The sequence below is a fragment of the Cervus elaphus genome, chromosome 27, assembly GCF_910594005.1.
Source record: "Cervus elaphus chromosome 27, mCerEla1.1, whole genome shotgun sequence".
Classification (NCBI taxonomy): domain Eukaryota; kingdom Metazoa; phylum Chordata; class Mammalia; order Artiodactyla; family Cervidae; genus Cervus; species Cervus elaphus.
The window spans coordinates 60721301-60745587 of NC_057841.1; the positions used below are offsets into that span (position 1 = coordinate 60721301).

At 49.8% G+C, this 24287-nt stretch overlaps 1 protein-coding gene across 2 annotated transcripts in view; it reads right to left on the reverse strand.

Moving 5' to 3' along the window:
• The window catches only part of CCBE1 (collagen and calcium binding EGF domains 1), a 215831-nt gene extending 198469 nt beyond the window's left edge, over positions 1–17362 (reverse strand). The window contains exons 1-2 of one of the 2 annotated variants that reach the window (XM_043889442.1): positions 16545–17362; positions 16029–16109 (exon numbers count right to left, since the gene is read on the reverse strand). In XM_043889442.1, the coding sequence (XP_043745377.1) occupies positions 16029–16109; positions 16545–16675 (212 nt within the window). In that variant the 5' untranslated portion in view covers positions 16676–17362. The remainder of the gene's footprint in view (positions 1–16028; positions 16110–16544) is intronic. The other variant, XM_043889443.1, reaches the window with a different exon arrangement.
• Positions 17363–24287: the final 6925 nt, after the last annotated feature.

The following is a 24287-nucleotide window of genomic DNA, read 5'->3' on the forward strand; positions in this document are numbered from 1 at the left end:
CTCTCTAGAAGAGGGGAGGTTCACCACGGGAGCACGGCTCTGTCTTAAGAAACTGACTCTTAGCCTCATTCCCTAATCTGTGGGACAGCACATCTGGAAGAAAAACAAGAGCAAACAGGACAGGGTAGGGAGAACTTAATGCTGTGAAGGTCCCCCGGGCTCACCCCGCATGTGCTTGCAGCAAAGAGAAGGGCGCTTTCTACAGTATATGCTTGGCGAGTAAAAAAGATTTCTTTTCTCTTTAATTAAATCACTAGAGCTTCCTACGTGATGCCAGTGGTCAAGAATCCACCTGCCAAAGCAGGAGACACCCAGGATGTGAGTTCGATCCTTGGATCCGGAAGATCCCCTGGAGAAGGAAATAGCAACCCACTCCAGGAGTCTGGCCTGGGAAATGCCACGGACAGAGGAGCCTGGTGGGCTACAGTCCCTGGGGTCGCAGAGAGTAGGACACGACGGAGCGCACACACAGAGTAAGAAAAACTACCCAAGGTATTTAAGAGAGGACAGCTCACAGACGGCTCTCCTGCTTCTCAGGCTGGTCAGAGATAAGAATCCAGACTGCCCCACGTATCTACACTTCACGATGGCCTTCCTCACGTCAAGCAAACCCCCTGCACTGTAAACAAAGCTGGCTTCTGTTCGCTTTGCTCTCTGCAGGGCAGGGAGTGATGGGTCACAGACCGCCAGAGCTGGAAGGAACCGGATCAGAGCCCCACCCTCCCACAGTGAGGGCCAAAGCCAGGGGGTTACGGGGACTCCCGGCCACACGTCCCAGGGCCACCCTGGAGGCTGCATCCTGCAGGTTCCAGACCAAAACTCTATCTGGTGACTCTAGATTCTTCTCTGCCAACTCATTCAGGTAAAATGTGACATATTTGACATCTGCATCTTAAATGAACCCACTGAAACCCTCAGCCTCTGCTAACCGCTTTATAAAGAGCTCTCCAGTGCAGAGATGAATTGTGATGCATCCACACAATGAAACACCACGCTGCAAAAATGAATCAGCATCCCACATCAGGGTGAGTGTTCTTTACCTACTGCTGCTTGAAAAAGCAATTGCAGAACCAGCCCATTTCTATAAGTAACAACTGCAAGTATGTTAGTTAATAAAGGCCCAGAAAAGATCAGGAAAAGACACTCCAGTCCCTTGGCTGTCATTATCCTGGAGGGGTAAGATTATTTGGGATCCCCTGTTCCAAGTCATTCATGATGTAAAACACGTCAAGAGCAAGTATTGCTATCACACCAAAAAGGTAAAGTTGAAAGAGAAAGACGATCACCTCTTTCTCGTGCCTTTACTTCTTCCCCTACACACATCTCTAAAAAGGTGTTTTCCGCTCATCATCATGATGTCAATTTCCCCTGGGAGTCAAGTGCCTCAGGTGGAAAGTCCTAAGAGGCATGGACGAAACCTTCCTCTCTTCAGGCTCAAGGAGTCTACTGTGGTCCCCACGGCACCCTGGGCTGCACCAAACGAAGACTTCCGTCACATCGAAGGTACTCACATGAGCACATAACCAACTGTGTCAGGACGATCCAGAGTCAAGCTGTGTGTAAGCTAAGGGGTGAATAAATATCCTCAGAGGGTGTGAGTCACTATTTTAAAGGACGGACAGCAGAAACTGCTGTAAAAGACAGCCAAGGCTCAAACAGGGGCTCTGAACCAACCTAGAGGCGTGGGATGGGGAGGGAGGGTCCAGAGGGAGGGGACACATGTACACCCATGGCTGATTCACGCTGAGGTTTGGCAGAAAACAACAAAATTCTGTAAAGCAATTATCCCTCAATTAAAAAATACATAAATTTTTTTAAAAGCCAAGGAAGGAGTCACTGGAGAGGCAGGATTCAGAGGAACAGCTTTTGAACCAACAGAGCTTGACGGCCAAGAGCTGCAAGGGGAGTGGTCCACACTGGAGCATCCCCATACACGCACATACACACGGACAGACAGACAGACACTGCTGCTCACTGCCCAGAAAGGGCTCCAGGTGTGCCGAGACCTCAATCTCCCCCTGCCCCGGGGCGGCAGGAGGGCAGTCGCACTTCCAGGGCCACCAGACCAGAGCATCCAGCCTTGAGCACCCGTTGTCCCAGACCTCAAGATGCCCTTCACAGATGGTAACGTTCATGTGCGCGAACACCTGGAAATGTGTTTCCCAAACCTAGGGGCCTCTGGGAAAGGACTTGGAGACAGTGGGGACGGCAGGAGTGCCTCATAAATTGTTAGGCTCCTTTCACACTTCCACCTGAGGTTTTCAAGCTCCACCCCTATCGTATCCCTTCTAACAGAGTGCCACACTCAGACTCGGGACATCGGTTAAGAACCCAGATCATTTATGAACCACTTTACATCTCGCCAGCCTCCAATTCAAAGAAATCCATTATATTAAGAACCTCAAGAGCACATCTACCCAGGAAATGCAATTACCTTTCCTTTCTTAATTTATAATAACTTCCATTTCTATGATTTAACAGCAGGATTGCCACGCTACTCAAAAAAGATGTAATTATATGCATGCAACACTGCATTCCACATGGACCTATTTGGGGACTGCCTGGATTAAGGCCATATGGTAAATATAGGGCTTAGGTGATAACTACACAGTAGAACCACAAAGCTCATAGTTTTGTTTTGCTAGAGTTAATACAAAGCTATAAAAAGCTTGTGTCGGCTGGGGGTTGAGAAGCTCCTCGAGTTTTCAGAGGGGAGGCCTGAGGAGTTGAAGAGCAACACAAAAACGGGATGGGAAAAGAATCTGCCAGCAGAGACTCCCTATCACACGACGTGGGGAAAAAACAGCGCTTCTTACAAGGAAAGAAAAACACAGGTTGACGCTGAGAAGTGTTCACTTACAATATGCTGAGCTGTGTTTATATCTCGGTAGAAGGTTCATATACAGCAAAGCAAACTTTTTTTAACAAAATGCAATGAAGGTCACTAAGTAGCTCCAAACACCAGGCGGAGAGGCTGCGAGAGCAAATGAGAAATGATGGAATTTGTGGGATTTGAGGCCGACCAGCCTAAGACAGACCAGGCTTACAAGGAACGGGCCACCCTTCTTGACCCACCCAGCCACTTCACCGCTCCCCTGAATGCCCCTGGAAACCACCGACTCAGAGGAGAAAGCAACGGCAGGAAGGGACAGCAGGACCCACAGAGAGGACGGGGGCTGCCAGGCACCGACACCAGCTTTAGCGGCCAACGTCCCTGCTGAGGGGCGTGGACCTGCCGTGACCACACAGGACCCGAGGATCAGGCTACAGGCCACAGAAGGAAGGCACGGGGACCGCTTCTCCCCGGGTAGAGAACCAGGCGGTCCACTCCCTTCGGCTTTCTGCTCCCTCAGGTTTTCAACCTTGGCTGAGTGATGGAATCGAAGAGCTTCAAAAATGTCTGGGGCCATATATGGACTCGAGAAAGATGGTACAGATGAACCGATTCTATGGGCTCTAGAAAGACGGTACGGATGAACTGATTCTATGGACTCGAGAAGGATGGTACGGATGAACTATTTGCAGGGCAGCAATGGATACGCAGACACAGAGGACAGACTTACAGACATGGGAGGGGAGGGGAGGGGAGGGGAGGGGATGAGGATGGGATGAATGGAGAGAGAGGCCTGGAACCACGCACCTGCCGTGCGTGGAACAGACGGCCAGGAGGAGCTTGCTGTATGACTTAGGGAGCTCAGATCAGGGCCCTGTGACAACCCAGAGGGGTGGGAGGGGACACATGTACACCTGTGGCCGATTCGTGTGCGGCAGAAACCAACAGGATGTTGTAAAGCAATTATCCTTCAATTAAAAGTCAATTAAAAAAAATATTCCCAGTGCCCGACACCCATCTCTGGAGTTTGAAGCAACTGGTCTAGGGAGCCATCTGGACAGCGGGATTGCTTTTTAAACTCACCGGATGATCTCCATGTGCAGTCTAGGCTGTTCTATCACAGGCAGTGCTTTGCAAGCAGGAAGCAAAGGACAGCCACGTGAGCAGACAGGGCCCTGCAGCAGCACGCTGACCCTCAGGACGCACTCCTCAGTCTAACGCGCGTCAGAAACACCAGTGACTGCTGCCTAGCCGCCAAGGCGTGCCCAACTCTATTGTGACCCCAGGGACTGTAGCCCGCCAGGCTCCTCTGTCTACGGGATTTCCAGGCAAGAAGACTGGAGTGGGTTGCCATGCCCTCCTCCTCCAGGAGATCTTCCCAACCCAGAGATCGAACTCGAGGCTCTGGCGTCTTTTGCCCAGGCAGGCAGGTTCTTCACCACTCAGCCTCCCCGAAAGTGCAGGCAACACCAAGGAACCTGTGAAAACACAGATTTGGATTCCGTAGGCCTGGGGGTAGGGCCTCACCATCGTAATGATGATGTCTCAATGCGGGGAGTGAGAACAGATCAGAGCCTCGGACGTTTGGCTCTGGGTCATCTCTAACAGTGTTACAGTTTAGCCCTTTTCCTTCCTCAGTGGCATCGCTGAATGCGCTTTAATTTCACTGGATAACTCAGGACCGCCATGGTGGACAGTGATGCTCACAGAAGTCAGTGTGCATGAAAGTATCCCCCTTCATTACCTGGCCCTGGGACATGCTGGGCGTTACTGGCGGGGGACGTGAAGGGCTGAACTGTGTCCTTCCAAAACTCAGACCTTGGAGTCCTAAGTCCAGTACAAGAGAACATAACTGTTTAGAGACCAGAGCTTTAAACAGGCCACTGAGTTAAAGTGAGACATGAGAATGGGCCATGATGCAGTGGGACCTGGTGTCCATTAAGACGAAGACCAGGACAGACAAGATCAGAGGGAGCCGTGTGAAGACGCCAGACAGCCATCGGCAAGCCAGGGCCAGGCCTCGGGAGGGATCAACCCTGCCCCCACCCTCGTCCCAGCCCTCCCGCCTCCAGAGCTGCAAGAGAACCTCTTGGGGAAGCCTCCCCGTCTATGGTAGTTTGCCTAGGCATTCCTGGCAAACTAACACGGTCAGGGGAGAGGGGATATGGGTGTTCGTTCATGTGTCCACTTTTGACGACGTGTCCAACGTACGTTGTCACCAGCAGGACTGACGTTCTTACCTCTAGCTTCCTCCTCCCCGGGTCTACGCATCTCTTAAACCGCGGCTGGCAGAAGGCAAGGTGGCTGTAACTGTCAGGCCTTCCAGAAGTGTCCAGACTGTGGTTTAGAACCGCAGCTCTGCCGCGCACCTGCCCTGGCACCTGAGAGGGGGCTCACGGGACAACAAGCCGGTTTCTGACTGTGAGCCTTCGCGCACGGCGCAGTCAAGAGGAAAGCACTCAGGCTCGTATCCCCGATTTCCAGTTTTGTATCCAAAGCTCCCCCAGACCCACCCTCTGCTTCCTCTCCCCTCCTCTCAGCTGGATTCCAGGCAGATATAAAAGGTCACCTGATTGAGTGACCCCCACATAGATTTTATACAGAGCTCCACACTTCTCTCTCCCTGTATCCTCCCAGCCGATGGGCAAGAGTGACTTACAGAAAACTGACAGAATATTAACATTGCTTTTTTACAGGATTAAAATCTTGCAGCCAAACTTTCTCAGCGATAAAACCTCATGAATGTTACATTCTAGAGTCCTCTAACCTTTCAGAATCTTCCAGAACTAAATTCCAGTGCTTTATTATTATTTTTTTGCAATGACCTTGCCTCCAATGAGCAGTCTTGTGGTCTTTCTGGCCTCCCAGGAAGCCAACCTCCTCTCTGCCTTGCAATTTTTCACCACAAAGGCTGTGAGCCATTTCACTAGAGGGAAATTCCAGAGTGAAACATGGACGCATTACCGCGAGTGATGCCAAGGGAAGCAGGGAGAAGGGACAGCTGGACGGAAAGTCGAGGCCAGGTCCCCGCGCCGCCGCTTAGATGGGCTCCAGGCTCAGAAGGTGGAGAAGGCAATGGCAGCCCACTCCAGTACTCTTGCCTGGAAAATCCCATGGACGGGGGAGCCTGGTGGGCTGCCATCCGTGGGATCTCGGAGTTGGACACGACTGAGCGACTTCACTTTCACTTCTCACTCTCACGCATTGGAGAAGGAAATGGCAACCCACTCCAGTGTTCTTGCCTGGAGAATCCCAGGGACGGCGGAGTCTGGTGGGCTGCCGTCTATGGGGTCGCACAGAGTTGGACACGACTGAAGCGACTTAGCAGCAGCAGCAGCCTCGGAAGGAATCGCGCTGAACACAAGCAGGACGCTATGGAAACTGCATTCGTCAATCTGTCGACATTTAAAGCTTAGCTTGCCTTTCATTTAACCTCTGCTCAGCTGAGTCAGTTAAAATGGCTGGTTACCAAGGTCACAGGCTCCCACGTGACTTCAACAGGAACATTTTTTTTTTTCCAGTGACTAAAAAATATAACTTATTTAGATACTTGATGTATGGGAAAAATCCAATGTCATAGAAACTAACCTTTCAAGTAAACAAATAAAAATTAGTTTTGAGAAATTGTTGTTGTTTAGTCACTAAGTCATGTCTGACTCTTTTTGCGACTGTGCCCACCGGGCTCCTCTGTCCCTGGGATTCTCCAGGCAAGAACACTGGAGTGGGTTGCCAGGCCCATCTCCAGGGGATCTTCCTGACCCAGTGATCGAACCTGGGCCTCCTGCATTGGCAGGTGGATTCATCACCACTGAGCCAGCTGGGAAGCCCTTATTGAGGAATAATTATATCAGATAAGATTCATCTATATTAAGTGCAAGTGTGAGGAGTTGCCAGGAATGCAGGCAGCTGTGCAAGACAGTCAGGATACAGAATGCGCTCATCACGACCGGAAAGTGCCCCGACCCCTCTGCACCACGGTCTGCTGCGTCTGAGAAACACCTTTTTCTCTCCTGACTTCATCTCCACAGGGTACTCTCCTGATCAAGTGTTTATGCCTGGAGTTTTCCTCTTTCCTCCACCCCGCAGCACTTTTCACTTTCCTAACATGTCAGGCGGGGCATGCCAACATTTTCCTCCTCCCCTTTCTCCAAAATACCCTCAGGGGTCCTGCTCCCCTCGCTCAGAACATTCCCTTTCAACAGTTCTTTCCTTCTTCCCCCACACTCGGTGTCCAAAGGCATCCCTCTCTAGGCGTCTCCGTGATCTTCATGGAATCAAAGACGTGGCACTGTTGAAAGGCGGTTCGGAGTTTAAGTTCAGCAGCTTAATCACCGATGTGGTGCACAATGCAACGGAGCCACGCTGTGAACTTTCAGCCATAAAAGGAAAAGTGGGATGTTGCAACCGTGACTGAGGGTACTCATCATCGAACATGACTATCCCCCAGGTCCCTCTAGATGTGTGTCCCTCACCCAAATATATACACCATCATTTGATTTTTGATTGTGCCATTTTCCACTGTAGAAACTCCAAGCTCACAAGTTTATGGAGAGTTGGCTCTGAGTCAAAGCATGTGACGATGAATATGCAAGCAGGGAATTAGCAAAGTATGGAATTAGGGGCGGCGGGCCATCCGCCAAGGCAACCCAGGGATTACTCAGCTGGCAGAGGAAGGCCAGACTTGGGAACACGCAGACAAGCGGCAGTAAGTTAGCTGAACTACTTGCAGTAAAACCAGCTTCTGACAAGTCACAGTCACTCAGAGAATCATTTAAGGGAAGAGGACTGGAGATAAAGTTCCAGCTGAACAGTAGCTATGATTGATTCCTCAAGATCAGGAAACCATCAAAATCGAAATCAAAATCACAATCAAAACCGCTCAGGCCAGAGACCAGATACAATAAAATATGGCCACACTAAAGTGCAGGCCCCAAAGATGAAGCTGCCTAAACGTCTCCAAGATGACCTCCTTGAGGACTCAGACCCGTGGGCAAGGTCACAGTCGAATGGAGAAACCCAATCCCATCCTGGCAATAAGATGGCTCTTCAGAAGTCGGCAGACTTTTCCTGGAGAAGGGCCAGACAGTAAATATCTGAGATGTGGGGCTAAGTAAGGTCTGTTGCTGAGTGTAACCCTTTCAAAAACATAAGGGACGTCCCGAGTGGCCCACTGGTTAAGAATCCTCCGCCTGCCGATGCAGGGGACGTGGGTTCAAACCCTGGTCTGGGAAGACTCCACCTGCCGGGAAGACCCTAGGCCAGTGCCCCGCGACTAACGAGCCTGCGTGCCCAGAGCCCACGCTCAGCAACAGAAGCAGCCACCGCAGGGGGAAGCCCGCGCATCTCAGCTGGAGAGGAGCCCCCGCTCACCACATCCTGAGAAAGCCCTCGCGGCAGTGAGGGTCCAGTGCAGCCAGAATTTTTTTTTATAAAAAGGTAAAAAACATCCTCAGATTGCGGGTTGCATAAAGACCAATCCCTGCTTTATACCAAATTTCCAGAGCCAGATCCCCGTGCAGAGGGCCCTCCGGCTTCCCGCCAGCTCTCTGCAGCAGCAGCCATCGGGCTGACAGACGCCCCTGGCATTCCCAGAGGACTACGAATGAGGGCCTCACTCCAGCAGGGGCAAATGCCAGGGACACTCCCAGGGCAGTGGGCGAGCCGTGTAAAGGCGGAGAACAGATAAGACTGGAAGGGATGTGGTTCAAGTCTCTGAAATCACAAAGGGCACGGAAAGATGACCTACTCACGTTCTGACACCCCGAACGAGGAGGCAACACATCCGTCCTTCCAGACTCGGACGCCTGCTTTTGACTCACACGGATCACACCTCGAAGCTGGAAAGATGTCCGCTGCTGGGTGGTGGTGGTTCAGTCACTAATTCGTGTCTGACTCTCTGCGACCCCACGGACTGCAGCCCGCCAGGCTCCTCTGTCCATGGGATTCTCCAGGCCAGAATACTGGAGTGGGTTGCCATCTCCTTCTCCAGGGGATCTTCCCCACCCAGCGATAGAACCTAAGACTCCTGCACTGCAGGTGGATTCTCTACCACTGAGCCACCAGGGAAGCCTGTCCTTTGCTTGAAATTAAACACGTGGACATAACGTGGCTCTGTCCTCTATAGGCTGAAAACAGACTGTCCAGAAGGTTTAGAAACATTTATGAACATGGACCTGGGCTGTGTTATTAGGAGAGTCAGGACTGCAGGAGGGGTTGGCCTTCCCTTAACACCCTGCTTAAAGTCACCGCTGGGAAACATGGGGTGACCCTGCTGAGGTGAGCTGGTCCCGACGAGCTCTCTGCTCCTAGGTGGTCAATTCTGATGCTGCCTCGCAGGACACCGCCAGAGAATTCACTTTCTCTCTGTAATGCTTCACATTCCAATAATTCTTAGAAGCAAGGGACTTGTGGCACGTGCTATTTTCCTGCTAGCAGGAAAAAAAAAAAAAAAAACACATTAGTTACCACTATCCCCAGCTTCTCAGGTCCCTGGCCTGGAGCTGTGGGGCTTCTCTTGCTGAAAGAATACAGCTGGGCCACAGGAAATTAAGCTTTTAGCTCCCCAAATGTGACATTGGTTGTGAGCCAAAGATAATCATCTTATAAACGTCCCCAAGGACATCCTCGGCTCGAAACCCCTTTACTGAATAAATGGAATTAAAATCCATGCATTCCATGAGGGCAGAGATTTTGGGGTTTTTTTTTTCCTGCCTTATTCACATATATATATTTTTTTCAGAGTAAAAACAACTCATGTTTATATACTGCATACATATTTTAAGTGCTTGGCACATAGTAAGCTCTGAATAAGTGAACGAAATTGTTGGTAAAAATCTGAAACTGGTCAACGACTTTACAAAAAGAACCTGGCTTGGCAGGAGAGAAGCTGCAGATGGTACAGCTGATTACCTTTTCATCCTCCAAATAAAAAGCAATAAACTAAAAAGAAAAAAAAAAGCAAGCAGACTGCATGGAGACCTTGGTTCTCCAGACAGGCAGCTGTGGCCTGGATCAGGGAGCTCCTCTAATGCACTGAAGTGGCGCGGGTCCCATCACGCAGGAGGGTAGTTAAATCTGCAGATGCTGTAGGCTGACACTTAAACCGCTGACTGAAAGGAAAAGCACCACCTGAGAAGACGGAGTGTTCTAGAAGAAAGAGTACTTGCTTTTTCTGGGTGCACCCATCTCCCAGCTTCACTTAGAAAAGATGAACTGAAGTGAATATAGAAAGTCAGGCATCGACAACTCTCGGGACAGAGAGTAACACCTAGACCCGGTCCCGAAGGACACCAGTGACCACAAGGCCTTTCGAGGTCAGTTCAATGGTCAGCTCTTTCCTATCATTTTGTATTGTTCCACAGAGAATGAGTGAAAAGTGAGACAGAAGCTTGCCTGGGCCAACATCCTCCACCATGCCCCCTACCCTCCTCGGACACCTGCTCAAGCTAGACAACAGGGTGTGGGAGGGAGGGAGATCCCCCGCAAAACTGTGACCCAGCACCGCTTCCAAACCAGCGTCCACGGGCATCATGCCAGGTGGAACTGCCCAGGTCCTCTTCAGCTATTATCAGAGTAACAAGCTCACAGAGTGAGCTAGGCCTGCCCGAGTCAGCTCCCGTAACACATCTGCTACTAAAGGGAAGCAGGTCAAGGCGGGAGCTCATGCAAACAACGGCAGCATCTCAGAGGGGCAAGTAATGTAATCCGGTTTCTAGAAGGAAAAAAAAAAAAAGAGAGAGAGAGAGAAAAGAAGACATACTCTGATAGCAACAGAAGTTCTGGGAAGACCTAAAAGACAGGTCACATTTGTTTACTGGTAACACTAACATTCGTCCACTCGTATGCATGCAGACAACGCACGTGGGCTCCGTCCAGGCTGAGGACTAGCCTCTGAGGCTACAGTCGTGACTGAGAGGACAGATGACTCAGGGGCTTCGCAAGCTAACCAGCCAGCGGGAACAAGAGGCGCCCTCCAACACAGCTGCGACTCGGGCGGCTTGGCACGAAGCCATGCCCACCTGTGCCCGGCTCCGCTCTTCACGACACCGGGACCACTTCCTCCTTATGGTAGGAATACGGTGGTCATCAGAAAGACACAAGTGCTCTTTCCAAGGGGGCCCACGAGCCCTGATTAAGCCAACAGTTGCTCAGAGCCGCCCTCAGAGCTGGTCCTGAGCTATGCGGCCCACAGGATGGGAGGCAGCAGGCAGAGACCAGAACTGGGCTAAGGACCTGAGGACCTCGTCTCTGCCAGTAAGTCCCTTCATGACCCTGGACAGACAGCAAGCCTCTACGCGCCTCTGAAACAGGGGTAGCTACGCCTGCCGCCTGCTTTCATAGTTACAGGAATAGAAGACATTGTGTAGTCAGGTAGGAGGGAGGAAGCAAAAGATAACCTTTTTGTGATTTTCCCAAGGCGCTAGATTTCTGGGCTAGCCTACATTTGGAAAAGCATCTAAAAACAGCTGACGTGTGACTGCTGCATAAACACCCTCAGGGTTTCTGGCTCTGGTCTGAATTTGCTCTTTCAAAAATTTCGACTGTCAAGTTCAAAACTCAGCAAATGTCCGCTGAGCGCTCAGTATGTGCACTCAGGGCGCAGGATGAGGGGAGACACGGGGAGCCTGAGGGGCGCTGTCCGTCGAGGGCGGCCTGCGTGCATCAGGTCATCTTCCCTGTAACCTTGTCACTCCAGTACTAACACGGTCCTCACGTATTCCAAGGAGAAAATGGAGACTAGGGAATGTTCAAAGTTATAGAACAAGCGGGAGAGCATGAATTCAAACCGGGGCATGGAGTTTTTTATGCTATGCATGTTTGACACAATCAAAGCCCTGTGTAGGAACTCAGAGACTTGGCAGAGAGGATATTCTCCAGCCTTGCCTCCAACGGAGCCTTAGCTAGAGTCCCGGGCTCTCTGAATATTGCTGCTCTAATGAAGCGACCTTCTTGCTCTCCAATTTCCAAGTAAACACATTTGCAGAAATATCACGCTAACTTCCATATGCTAACAGGATTTGGCAATGCTACTGCATTATCTTGAAGTGGGAGTTTTCACATCCCAGTGTCATTATTTCCCACGGGAACGTGACCCTAATGAGGCACCACTGATGGGACTAATAGAGCTGAGGGCCTCCACTGGAGGTCTGTGAACCACACAGCTGAGGATCAGAGTGAATGCAATAAACACAAACCCTTCTGTTTAAAAAAAAAAAAAAAAATCACTTAAAAACAACCAAGTCCATAAAGCCATTCCTAGGTGCTTCTAATCTCTTCCCCCATCACTGATAATCTAAACCACACAACTCTGAACTCAGTCATGTACACTGTATATTGGTTACAGTTAGAGTCCTTGGTTGAAAAGTCAATTCTGCAAAACTTGATCAGAGACTGCTCAAGGGTTTTCTAGGACTATCTTAAGCACATATTAGATGCTCAAATCCTTAATCGGCTCATGTATCCAAAGACTTAACTAGCATGCTTATTGGATACAAACTCCAGTTGATGTCTTAATGTGTCCTACACTCAAATGTATTTTCTGGTTTTAAAAAATCCTTTAACATGTCATTTAACTGATGAGACCCAGTGGCTCAGCTGTAAAAAGTATCCACCTGCCAATGCAGGAGACCCAGGTTTGAGCCCTGTTCCAGGAAGACCCCCTGGAGAAGGTAAAGGCAACCCACTCTGGTATTCTTGCCTGGGAAATCCTGTGGACAGAAGAGCCTGGAGGGCTATGGAGTGAAGAGAGTCAGACATGACTTAGCAACTAAATAACAAAAAGTAAACCCAAACATTTTGTTCAAAAATTACATGGTTTGGGAACAGGAAGAAAACTATTAGCCACAAGAGGGTAAATGCCATGATAACTTTATATGCTTGGGTAAAGTAAATTTAGAGCCTAGATAAGTCACACAAACTGTAAAATCTTAACTACTGGTAAAAGATATGCTCTACCGTATGTCAGATTATAACACTGAGCGAATGTGTCCTTTAAGCTGCCAAAGGCACTCATTCAGCATTTCATCAACTTCAGGGACTTGGCTCAAAGCACAGTGGTGTAGAGTCTCTAGAGACAGAGACTGTGATTAAGATGAAAGAAACCCTACAGGGAAGGAAAGCTCTCTATGCATAAACCAATTCTGTGCATAATATGATAACATAAAGTCAATTGTTTGAGATAGATCAAGGGCCATGGCAACTCACAAAACCACTGTGGTCACGGCGGATGCTGGCATTACCAAGTGCTTGTCTTGAGTTTGTATCTATTTAAATTTATAGTCTTCCTTACTTAGATCTCAGATCTGGAAGTTCAGGCTCATCTGTAGACACCTCCAGGGTGATAAAAGGTCCCAGGCTTTGAAGTCAGACAAACCTGGGCTGGCATGTGTGTTAACTTTGCGACTCTGGGCAAGTGGACTAAATCCCAGAGCTTCAGTTCCCTCTGCAAAACAGACACCCACATGCTACAGAGTGGCTTTGAGCAATTAGAGCTATGTGTACATAAAGTGCAAGGACTGTGCTGAATATGCAGTAAGTCCTCCAACTGTCCTTTAATATAAAGTGGAAAGATGCTGCTTAGGTAAAACCATGGAAAACAGTTGTACGCAGGTAGTGGTAGGGTCCAGGACAAATATTATTCCCACCCCATCTTTCTCTTACCCATATTATGACAGTTAAGTCTCCATATACTTTCAGGAATAATGGTAGATCAGATTTATAACCCACATCTACCATATTTGTTTACTTATTTAATATTAAACTCATCCTCCATGCCAACGATTTTTCAAAAGTCCGTGTTAAAAAAATCACTTTCTACAATTCAGGAGTGACTTCTGGGATCCATTCTCTTGTGCAAAAATCCTTTCACAAGGAGACTTCTATTAAAACTGGGATTCTCTGCAGTCAGACACACTTCCCTCAGCTTAATTAAGGGTCATCCAACAGTTGACAAGTCCAGCTTCCTGGAAGGCTGGCTCTTTCTCTGGTTTTATGTCAATGTGGTAGAAGGACTAACTACCCGCTCAACTGTGGAGGCCTCTGAGCTCCTGAGGATCTGTCCAAGTGGGCCTGCACCGTGACTCATGTTGAGACACTGGTTTCCATGGCAGCCCTTCAAGCCTTCATGCACATCTCATTAACATGCAAGTTCTGGATCGGGAGGGCTGGGCAGGGCCCCAAGACAATACAAGCTCCCAGATGACGCCTGTGCCAATTTCCAGACCACGCCGGGAGGAGCAAGGGCCTCCAGGGCCAAGACGACAGGATTCACAAACCAACCAGCATACGGTGTCCCTCCATCCTCAGGGTTCAAAGCAGGGACAGCAGCTGCCAGCTGACTGTCTCCAGGAAGTTACTGAACTATGGAAGTCGCATAAAGTCAGTGAAGTACACTCAGAACTCAGAGGAAAACCAGAGAGACAATAATCACAGGCACCATCTTCTCCAGCTGAAAACATCCTCCCATCCCTCCAAGCTCTTTTCTCATAGGAAGATACCCATTTTGTTAGCTCTCATAAGCCGTTTGAGTAGTGGTTAATGAAAACACATCAAGACACTGCTCATGTCTCCTGTAGAGTCTCAGTGTAGGAAAAAATAGTTTTTAAAAGTTTCGGGGCTTGTGGGGGGGTGGTGGGTGGGAATGATAGTAACAGCGTAACGAATGAAATCAGCTTAGAAGGCTATTCCGGCTCTCATTGCTTCTGAAAATCGGACATGCATTCTGTAACTGGCATTGACTTATGGGCAGCCTGACTTTCAGGGACCAAATAATGAGCAAACCATCTCAGGGGCACGTTCCATGTTAAATCAGAGGTTTTATGCTGTGGTGATGGGGGGAAATGAGTCCTAAGAAACAGTGCAGATGAAATGCAGGGCTGGAGCCAGGCAGAATCCTAAAGCCGCCACCACCAGGTCAGAAGCCCAGCTGGGTAGACTTTGCTTACCCCGCTAACTTCTCCAAGACTTTACCTGCCAACTGAACCACACTGCAGTCCTCCCTACTAACTCACATTTCTGTTCGGTGTTTACCATCCCTGGCTCAGAGAATCCCTTCCCAAGGATTCACAGGACAGTTGCCTTCCTGAAGTCATCACTGTCATTCTGTTGACAACAGATTTCTAAAGTGTGGTCTGTGATGTGACTGGCGGTGCTTTGGTACCTCTAAACTGACCAGCCCTGAAACCACTCACACCTGGGCCTTAGAGCATATGCAGCTTTTTACAGCTGAGACCATGAGGAGTCATCGGCTACCACATCATTAGGGTGACTTCCTTCTCTTTCAAGTTCACTTTGAGGATTACCCTGTTACCTTGTACTGCCCAGGATTGATTCTGGCACCTAGACAGAGCAGGATTCCCCGAGATGGAGTCTGCTGGGAGTGTGTGATCCCTGGACCTTTAACAGCATACCTTTAAAACGCAGGCAACTCACAAGTCTTTGTGGGTGCGCGCCTCCTCCTGGTGAAGGCAGGGGGACAGGGCCTGTGCTCACCTATGGTGACAGCGAACCGCCCCTCACGTTCAGAGAGCTGCACGCAGGGAACACTGACTCTCCTCGCTGGGAATCAAACCACCTGGGGGCAGTTTTCCTATCAGACGCCCTGGCTCTCATCACATTTGCTTTTAACAAGCACCCAGGTGATATACGGACCGAATTTTCAGGAAGACGGATCCTCTTCTGTGGCTCAAGGATCTTGACGCTTTTGGCTTTTACGGAACAACCTTATCCACCGCCCGCACACAGGCCGTGACAGTTACACTCTGTCCCGGCCGAAGGTCAACACACAGCCAAGGACTAAGGATTTCCTTGTTGACTTTATATGCTCAAAACAAAACGCAAGCGCAATCACTCATCCTGGCTATGCCGCACCGCTTACCCCACAGTCCCATGCCCTTTCTTCATGAAACTGGCAACCTTTTCTCCAACCACCACGCCAGCATCCCGGGGAGCAGAAAACCACCGCCCTCGGGTTCTGAGAGCATGAACTCCAGGTGTGGACACTCAGTTGCCCGTGGTTGCTCCGGCTCAGAAACCACACGCACAAGGAAAAAAAAAAAAAAAGTTTGCACCAGAGAGGACGCAGCACCCCCGCGGGGGCCGCGGTCCCCGAGCGCGCCTCCGGGCCCCTCCAGCGGGCGCCGCCTCCCCGACCGGCCCAGGAGCGCGCCTGCCGGGCCAGCCGAGCCCCGGGGCTTACCTGTAGCACGTGGTGAGCTCCCCCGAAGGCTTCAGACACGGATACTTGGTCGTGGCGATGTTGTTTTCCGAGCAGATTTCTCTGAAAAAGTTAGGCGAACTTGGTTGGCCGCTCCGCACGAGAGCGGGGGTCAGTGCGCGCCGGGCATCCGCGTCCCGCGCGCCGAGGCGGCGCCGGTACCCGAGCGCGGACGCGGGGAAGGCCCCGAGGTCCGGGCCCGGCGAGGGTCCCACGAAGCGAACCCGGTCCGCAAGAGAGAGAAGAGGTGCAGACGCGGGGCACCGACGGCGGCAGGAGGGCGGCGCGCGGTGTCACCGAGCCCCGAATGCCAGAGCCCGGGGTATGCGCGCGAAAGAGGCTCCTACCCCGGAGTCTGCGAAGCTTTCCTTCGCCCAGGAGAGGTGAGCGCCGGGGGAAACCGAGAGCGCGCGGGGCACCGGCGGGATGGGCTGGGGAGAGGGTACCGCCTGCGCCCCGAGAGCCGGCGCGCACGCAGCAGGGACCCGCAGCGCGAACCTGTCGCCGTCGCCCGGCTCCTCTCGGTAGCTCCACGCGTGTCCCAGCGCCAGGAGCAGCAGCAGCGGACCCAGGCTCCTGCCCAGCCGGCCCCTCGCCGCCCCTACCGGGCTTGGAAGCGGCGGCACCATCGGGGACGCTCGCGGCTTCTTGGCGGCGCCGGCCGCCTCTCCAGCCCTGCGCCCGGCTCCTCCGCGCGCGCCGCCGCCTGCCTGTGCCCGGCGGGGGGCGCCCGAGGCCGGGGGCGTCGGAGCCACCTGCGCGCCGCGCAGGGCTAGGGGGCTCGGGGCGGCTAGGGGGTCGGGGCGCAGGGGCGCCAGCGGGGCGGGGACGCGGGGCCCGCGGGGGTCCGGGAGGTGTCGCTCCCGAGGCTCACGCCGGACAGACGGACGCGCTCCGCTCGGCTCTGGGCGGCGCCCTCCCCGCCGGCCCCTTCCTCCGCTGGGCGCCGCGCGCGGCGTGCGGAGCGCGGGCGGCCGCTGGCATTTTACCCCGGGGTCGCAGAGCCGGGGCGGGGGAGGAGGCGGGGGGCAGAGGGCTTAACACGCCTCCTTCCCGTAGTGGGCTGGCTTCCAAGGACGCGGGTCAGGCCCGTGTTTTGCCTCCCCCTCCCCGCCCAGCCCCTCGAGCGTCTACACTGCCCGCCCCCTTCCCCCCCAATCTCCTTCGTAGAAGGGAGGACGCGGGAGGTGAGGGCAGCCCCAGGCCTGAAACTAGAGCGTGTCTGTTTCCAGTCCCTTAGCCCTCTGGCCAAACAAGTAATGAGCTCTGGTCAGCCCTGTCCGAGGACTGTGAAATAGAGGACCAGCCCAAGTTCGAGGCATGAAGCAGGGCGCTCAAAGCCGGTGCTCTGGGACAAGCCAGAGGGATGGGGGACACATGTACACCCGTGGCTGGGCAAAACCACCACAATATTGTAATTAGCCTCCAATTAAATAAATTAATTTTAAAAAGCCCTCTTGCTTTAATGCTGTTTCACACCACGCACACAGGCGAGAGCTGGAAGCTCCTGGAAGATCAGGTGAGACCGTGAAGGGGCCTGCGGCCAGCTGGTTAACACAAGGCTATTAAGGGGTCTCCTGAAACCCCCGGGCTGCGGGCCGTTAATCGGGTCAGCTGGTGGTGACCCACGGGTAACTCGTAGGCCTCTGCATCTTCACACTTGGTTGCCCATTCGGCGTTTCCCTGCCTGCCTGTTAAAGAGTAACTCCTGACATAACCGTGCCCCGCTGAGCGAGCCCAGAAACCAGCTGCGGAGCTCCAGGTTTTAATGCCCAGCCTCTAACAAACCCGTGGTTTCTGCAGCTTTCCTGAGGAGGAGAAAACACCCCTTGATCAGGTTACTAGGGTCCTCATGGGTTAGCTGAGCAGGCGTTTTTATTCAAAATATTCTGGGCCACTGAGAATCACCCTGTGTGTCTGACATTTTTCAAAGCAGTGGTATCCTCATTGTTCTGTAGAGTGTTTTTATATTTTCCAAAGGTTTTTTTTTTTTTTTTTTTCACATTTATGACTTTATGTGATACCATATCCCTTGAAACTAGGAGTCCAACTTCAGTGAGGTGGGTTTTTTTTTTCCCTGAAAACTTACATAGGCATGGCAGAGCACACATCAGACTTGATTTGAAATCAGACAAAAGAAGTGAATTTTCACATGGTCAGGAGACAGTGCAGAAACTTGTACAACCTGACCATGACATCAAAAGTCAGAAAGAAAAAAACCAGATTCAAACTCAGGGTGCCTGGCTTCCAGGGCCAGTGACCTTTCTGAAACTCAGTTTTCTCATCTGTAAAATGGACAAAACTCCCTATAAGTGTTTAAGAATAATGAATAAGGTAATGCATATGACAGATTTTCACAGTGGCTGGTGTATATATTGGGTGCTCAGTAGACATTAACTGTCCTCATTTTGAACCTAAATGATTATATTACACAGGATTTTCAGTTTTAACTTTTTAACTTTCTGCTTTTATTTTTTTTAAATTTTTTTTTATTAGTTGGAGGCTAATTACTTCACAACATTTCAGTGGGTTTTGTCATACATTGATATGAATCAGCCATAGAAACTTTCTGCTTTTAGATAAACAGGAGTTTATTTCACAACAGCTGTTTGAATTCCTGGAGATCCTAGGGGATACCCTAGAGATACCCCTCTAAGCTCTTGAAAAGGAAACCCATCTTAGAGGTTGTAAAATTTGTGTCACTTTAGAGGCCATTCTTAGGAGGGTCTATTTTTATTTTCTTACCTATGACTCTAATTTTACATCTGGCTGTCTTTTTTCTCCTCTCTATTCATTTTGCTTTTCTACTGTTGTAATTGTGGACATTAGTTCTACAAGTAATAGAGAATGGTAAAGGAGATTCGTCATCCGTTATCTCATTAAATAGTTAATAAGCCTCATATGGGGACAGGGAGTTTTCCCGAGACAGTAATTCAGGTTGTAGATGATGAAAGCAAAATCAAGTCTGTTGATTTGGGAGGAGTCGATCTGGGAGTCGAGGAGCTGGCTTTGAGGCCTCCTTGTTTTCAGCCCTGCCACTGAGCCCGGATGAGAAGGAGGTTTCCAAGGATGTGCTGGGGTCCGGCACACAGGCCAGGCTTGCCCGCGGAGGAAACCCTGAGGCGGGGTGTCCAGAGGGCGTGTCTGGAAGAGGGGAGCTGGAGCAGAGCCGTTTTGAAAACCTTGGCCTGGAGACCTGGTATTTGAACCCACTGGCAGCTACGGACCGCACGAGACGTTTCTTGGGGGGCTGGGCTGGAAAGCACAGCGGAGTGGAAAGAGATGTGGATGTCCTGGATGCATTCCGGTCCCCCGAAAAGTTAAACACGCCTGTTAAAGACAAAACTGCGTTAGCTCAGGCTGCAGCCTGCATGGGAGATGTCAGACCTCAGCTGAGTGTGGCAGGGACCTCCAGGGGCTTGGGCTTTTCCCTGCTGATACCCTAACTCATCTCCCCCACTGATGTGCCCCGTTCCCTCACTTCTGAAACGTGGGCTGAGAAGACGCACCTCCTGCCTCTCTCATGGGAGTGTTATAAAGATTAATGATGCAGACCTCGGGACTCCTCATGGGAGGCTCTGTACAATTGTTAACTTTCAGCATACCACTCTCCGTGATGTTTTCCATATAGACCTGTCAGCTTCCCTGAAACACAGCAGAGAGCGGATAGTTATACAATTTACCGTGTCCTCGGGATGCGGGGCTGTGCTGTAAGTTCCACTCCCCGGTGGACCAGCTATTGTTAAGGGCTTCTGAGTGCTGTCCAGGGGAGGGGATGACTAGCTAGAGAATACAGGGGCCAGCATACACGAGCAAAGTGAAGCAAGAAAAGAAAAAAAACTAGGCCACTGGGCAGAGAGTATCCTTTGAAATAAGAACCATGGCTTCTTCCACTCATTTTAAAACATTTTTAACTTTTATTTTTTCAACTGAGGCAAATGGACATATAATACATTAGTTTCAGGTGTACGGCGTGATTCAGTACGTTATCTATAGCAAAATGATAACCGCAAAAAGTCCAGTTAACATCCATCACTACACAAGGGTACCATTTTTTTTTTCTTATGATGAGAACTTTTAAGATCTTCTGTCTTTAATCTAGCTGTCAAATGGGCATGGCAACCCACTCCAGTGTTCTTGCCTGGGAAACCCCATGGACAGAGGAGCCTGGCGGACTGCAGTCCATGGAGTTGCAAAAGAGTTGGATACAACTTACTAAGCAACAACAAATGATGTGGAGCAGATTAGATAAAGTAATCAGGGCAAAGGGGAAATCAGGGGAGCAAAATAAAATGAAGCTGAAGTGAAGTTTAGTTTGCAGGATTGTGTAATTCCTACGCTGTGTTTAAAGCAGGACTTCGGTGATGATCCAGTGGTTAATAATCCTCCTTGCGATGTGGGGGACACAGGTTCCATCCCTGGCTGAGATGGGGGTCTGAGACCCTGCAGGCCTCAGCTAGAGAGAGCGTGCCACAGTCTACAGAGACCACGTGTTGGGCCGCAACCAAGAGCAGCCCATGTGCCAACACTAAGACCCAATGCAGCCGAAAATAAATATTTTTTTAAAAAATAGAGCTATTCACAAATCAGTTCTCAGAGTCTCAAATTTCAATTCAGGATAATTACCTGATCAGTTACAAGCTCTAAGGTAGCCATCATGGAAAAAGCTATAAATGGCTCAAACAAAGATTCACAGCCTTTTCCTGTTGGTCTCCCTGGAAGACAGCAATAGTCATCTAAAGGTGTTTTCAGAGAAGCAAGACGCAGCAAGCACTCAGACCTCTGAGTGACACACACATACCCCTGGAATAAGCAGGTCGCCCTGGCACCTTCCCTTCAGTTTCAGTTTTGATTGACGTACGGCCAGGTCCACTGAGGGAATTCTGGTTACCCCTTGAGGAGTATTAAAGCGCCCCGGTCTCTGAGCCATTGTGAGGACATGCTCAAGGCAAGAAGCCTCAAACATGCTCACACAGTCAAAGGGCTTTCAAGCCCTGGTTTTGGGGTGTGTACACCATCTTTGCACCTAGTCTGCCTTTGTTTTAACTTGTCCAAATTCTGAAAGTTTTATTAAAGCCGTTGGTCTCTGGAATTTCCTCCCAAGACAGGAAGAAACATCTGATTCTTACGTCCATGACAGAATCACACAATTTTTGCCAAACTCTGAAATAAAGGTAATGTTAAAAGATTGGGTAGCCTTATATGCCTATAGGTGGCTGAAAGAAAAATGGGCAAAATCTTTTTAAAGGGAGAGAAACTTCTTGTTACTTGGTCAAATGTCTCAAAAAGATCCAGAAAAACTGTGTGATTTGGGTGTCATGTTCATGAAAGTTCTAATACACACACACACACACACACATACATACATTCACTGTCCTTCTGACTCTGTCTGGGGTTTATGTGATTTGGGTGTCATGTTCATGAAAGTTCTAATACACACACACTCACTCTCCCTCTGAGTCTCTGTCTGGGGTTTCTTCCAAAGAAGTTTGTCTAGACTATAGGAGTTGGCCGTCTCCTTGGCCAGTCACAGCTGCAGGATCAAGCCTGGGGTTTCTAGGAGGGGAAGAATGTTATAGCTCCGTTCAATTCTGCAGCTCCTTGTGGGGAAAATGGGGAAGGCGGGATGTGCGGCTAGGAGGGCCCCATCTCTTGTGGTCCTCACAGGCATGAACAAGGAGGAAGGGTCCAGCTTTAGAGGAACAGCCATTAGACCCTCACTACGAAGTCTCTGCTGGAGAACATGGTGTTAGAATTAACCCGGGATTTGTGAACTGATTCCTTAGAGTATCAACCATTCCTACAAACTTCTCTGCTTTATTATCATAGTGCTAACTCTGTTTATATTCTCTTTATATCCCGTTCCACTGTAGGAGTAAGGGTACTTATTTAGCATTTATTAAGAACTGGAAGATAGCTCAGTAATATGATATCAATTCAATTTGACAGGTAATAACCATGCTGGCTTTAATAGAAGTTTTCTGATTTGAGCCAAGGTTATCTTTTATGTTGGAGTAAATATAACTGCATTACCCATGCTAGCAGAGCATGGTAGTTACTATAATTAAAAATATTTTTTTCCTCCAGGTATGAGGTGGACTTTACCTCCCTCCTTTTAAGTGGACTTAGAGGAAATTCCCTGACAGTCCAGTGGTTAAGAATCTGCTTACCAATCCAGGAGATGCAAGAGCCTCAGCTTCAACCCCTGGGTTGGAAAGATGCCCTGGATAAGGAAATGCCAACATACTCCAGTATTCTTTCCTGGGAAATCTCATGGACAGAGGAAGCTGGTGGGCTACAGTCATGGGATCACAAAGAGTTAGACACGACTGAGATGCACACCAGTGGTTAAGACTGCTCCCACTGCAGGGGGCGCAGTTTCGATTCCCGGTCAGGGAACTAAAATCCTGCATGCCTTGCAGCAACCCCGCCCCCCCCCCCCAAAAAATACACTTAGATAAATAGCACTGGAAGGAGGAAGGAATTAGACTGAAAAATCAGATTTACCTAGATCTGAAATCCAGCTCTAAAACTAAAACCTTCATGATCCTGAACAATTTTCTGGGATTCAGTTTATCCATAAATAATTAGAAACAACAACCTCCAAGTCACAGCATCTTTGAAAAGAGTAGAGGAGATCTATAACATGCCTGTTGCATTGGAGATAATAAATGAAAGCAAACATTAATTATCTTTGAAAATTTGAGTGCAGCTATGATGGATCATCTGCCCAGTCACATTTAACCTACTTTCCATAAAAGATACTTTGGGAAATGGATGGATGACTAACAGGAGAGACATCCTTTCACAGCACCGACTAAGCTAAGCAGTAGGATTCACATTGCTGTCACTACCATTGGGCTTTAAGTAATCCTTAGGAGGTGAGTAAGGCCCTGGGTAAGTCAAGCCCATTAACAGTTGCTAGAAATTAGAATGCACATACTTCCCCTTAGAAAACAGTTGTGTTTCTGAATACTGTGCCTGTCTGATGTTTATATATTTTAAAGCAAATCATGGTGTAAATGTATTCCAGGAACTGGCTAGTTAAAACCCAGCTGTGGTCGGTTCTAGAGTGGTGTGAAGAGTCTCTTCAACTCTATGCATTGGTGTGACCGCATCGTTTTCTGTTGAACCTTTCTAACTGGGTCAGGCTGGGAACATTTGCAACAGAGTAAAGGGCCCCTGCCTAAGGAGACGGCAGTCTTCTGGGTGGGCAGTTTTGTTTAAAGAAAATGAGGCGGTCCATATGGTGCCTAAAAATCTTAGCATTCTCGTTAGAGGTTGTTAGATTCTAACAGAACCTGGGGTACATCTGTTAACCAAGATGGAGGCCTCTTCATGATATAATACTAAGGAAGACACATTCTTGCATGCTTTTAATGGACAATGATCCTTTTCCAATAATTTCGCACAAAGAGTAACAACAGATACTTACTGAGCACTTGGTACCTGCAGATGTTTTTAAAAGCACTTTACAAGTATTATCCAGTGGTGAGGACTCCAGGCTCCTGCTGCAGGGGGCCCAGGTTTGATCCCTGGTGGAGAACTGAGATCCTGCTTGCTGCACGGCATGGCCAGAAGAAAAGAAATAAGTAAAGTCTGCAAGTATTATCTCATCTCATCCTTATTGTGATCCTCTGTCGCTGAGTCTATTAGCATCTGCTTTTTACGGGTGAGCAGCTGAGATCCTTTTTCTGTTAACATTTATTTATTTATCTGGCTGTGCTGGGTCTTGGTTGTGGCCCACGGGATCTTTAGTTGCGGCATGTGGTATCCAGTTCTCTGACCAGGGATCAAACCCGGGCCCCCTGCACTTGGGCCACGGCGTCTTAGCCACTGGACCCCCAGGGAAGTCCCTGAGAGACAGATTTTAATTCACTGGCCTAAAGAACTGAGTTATGAGCAATGAGCTGGGTTTGAATTGGGGCATTTTTAGCCCCAGGGTCCATGCTCTTAACACTTCACTAAACTGCCCTTTGGAAAAGCAAGGACCTGGGCAGTTTTCTCCTAAGAGACAGACTACATCTGGGATGTTTGCTCAGGGATGTCATTAAAGCCACAGAAGTGCCCAAAGTCCACTGTGCTGACTGGTGACCCTGAGACTCGGTCGTGTTTGTGTTCAGGCGTGATCCTTCCTCCACAGCTCTGCCGGTCGGCTGACCCCGTGAGTCCTCGCCTGAGTGTGCTGGCTGACCGCTCTCCTTGCAGCAACGTGGGGCTCTGTCCACTGGACCTACCCAC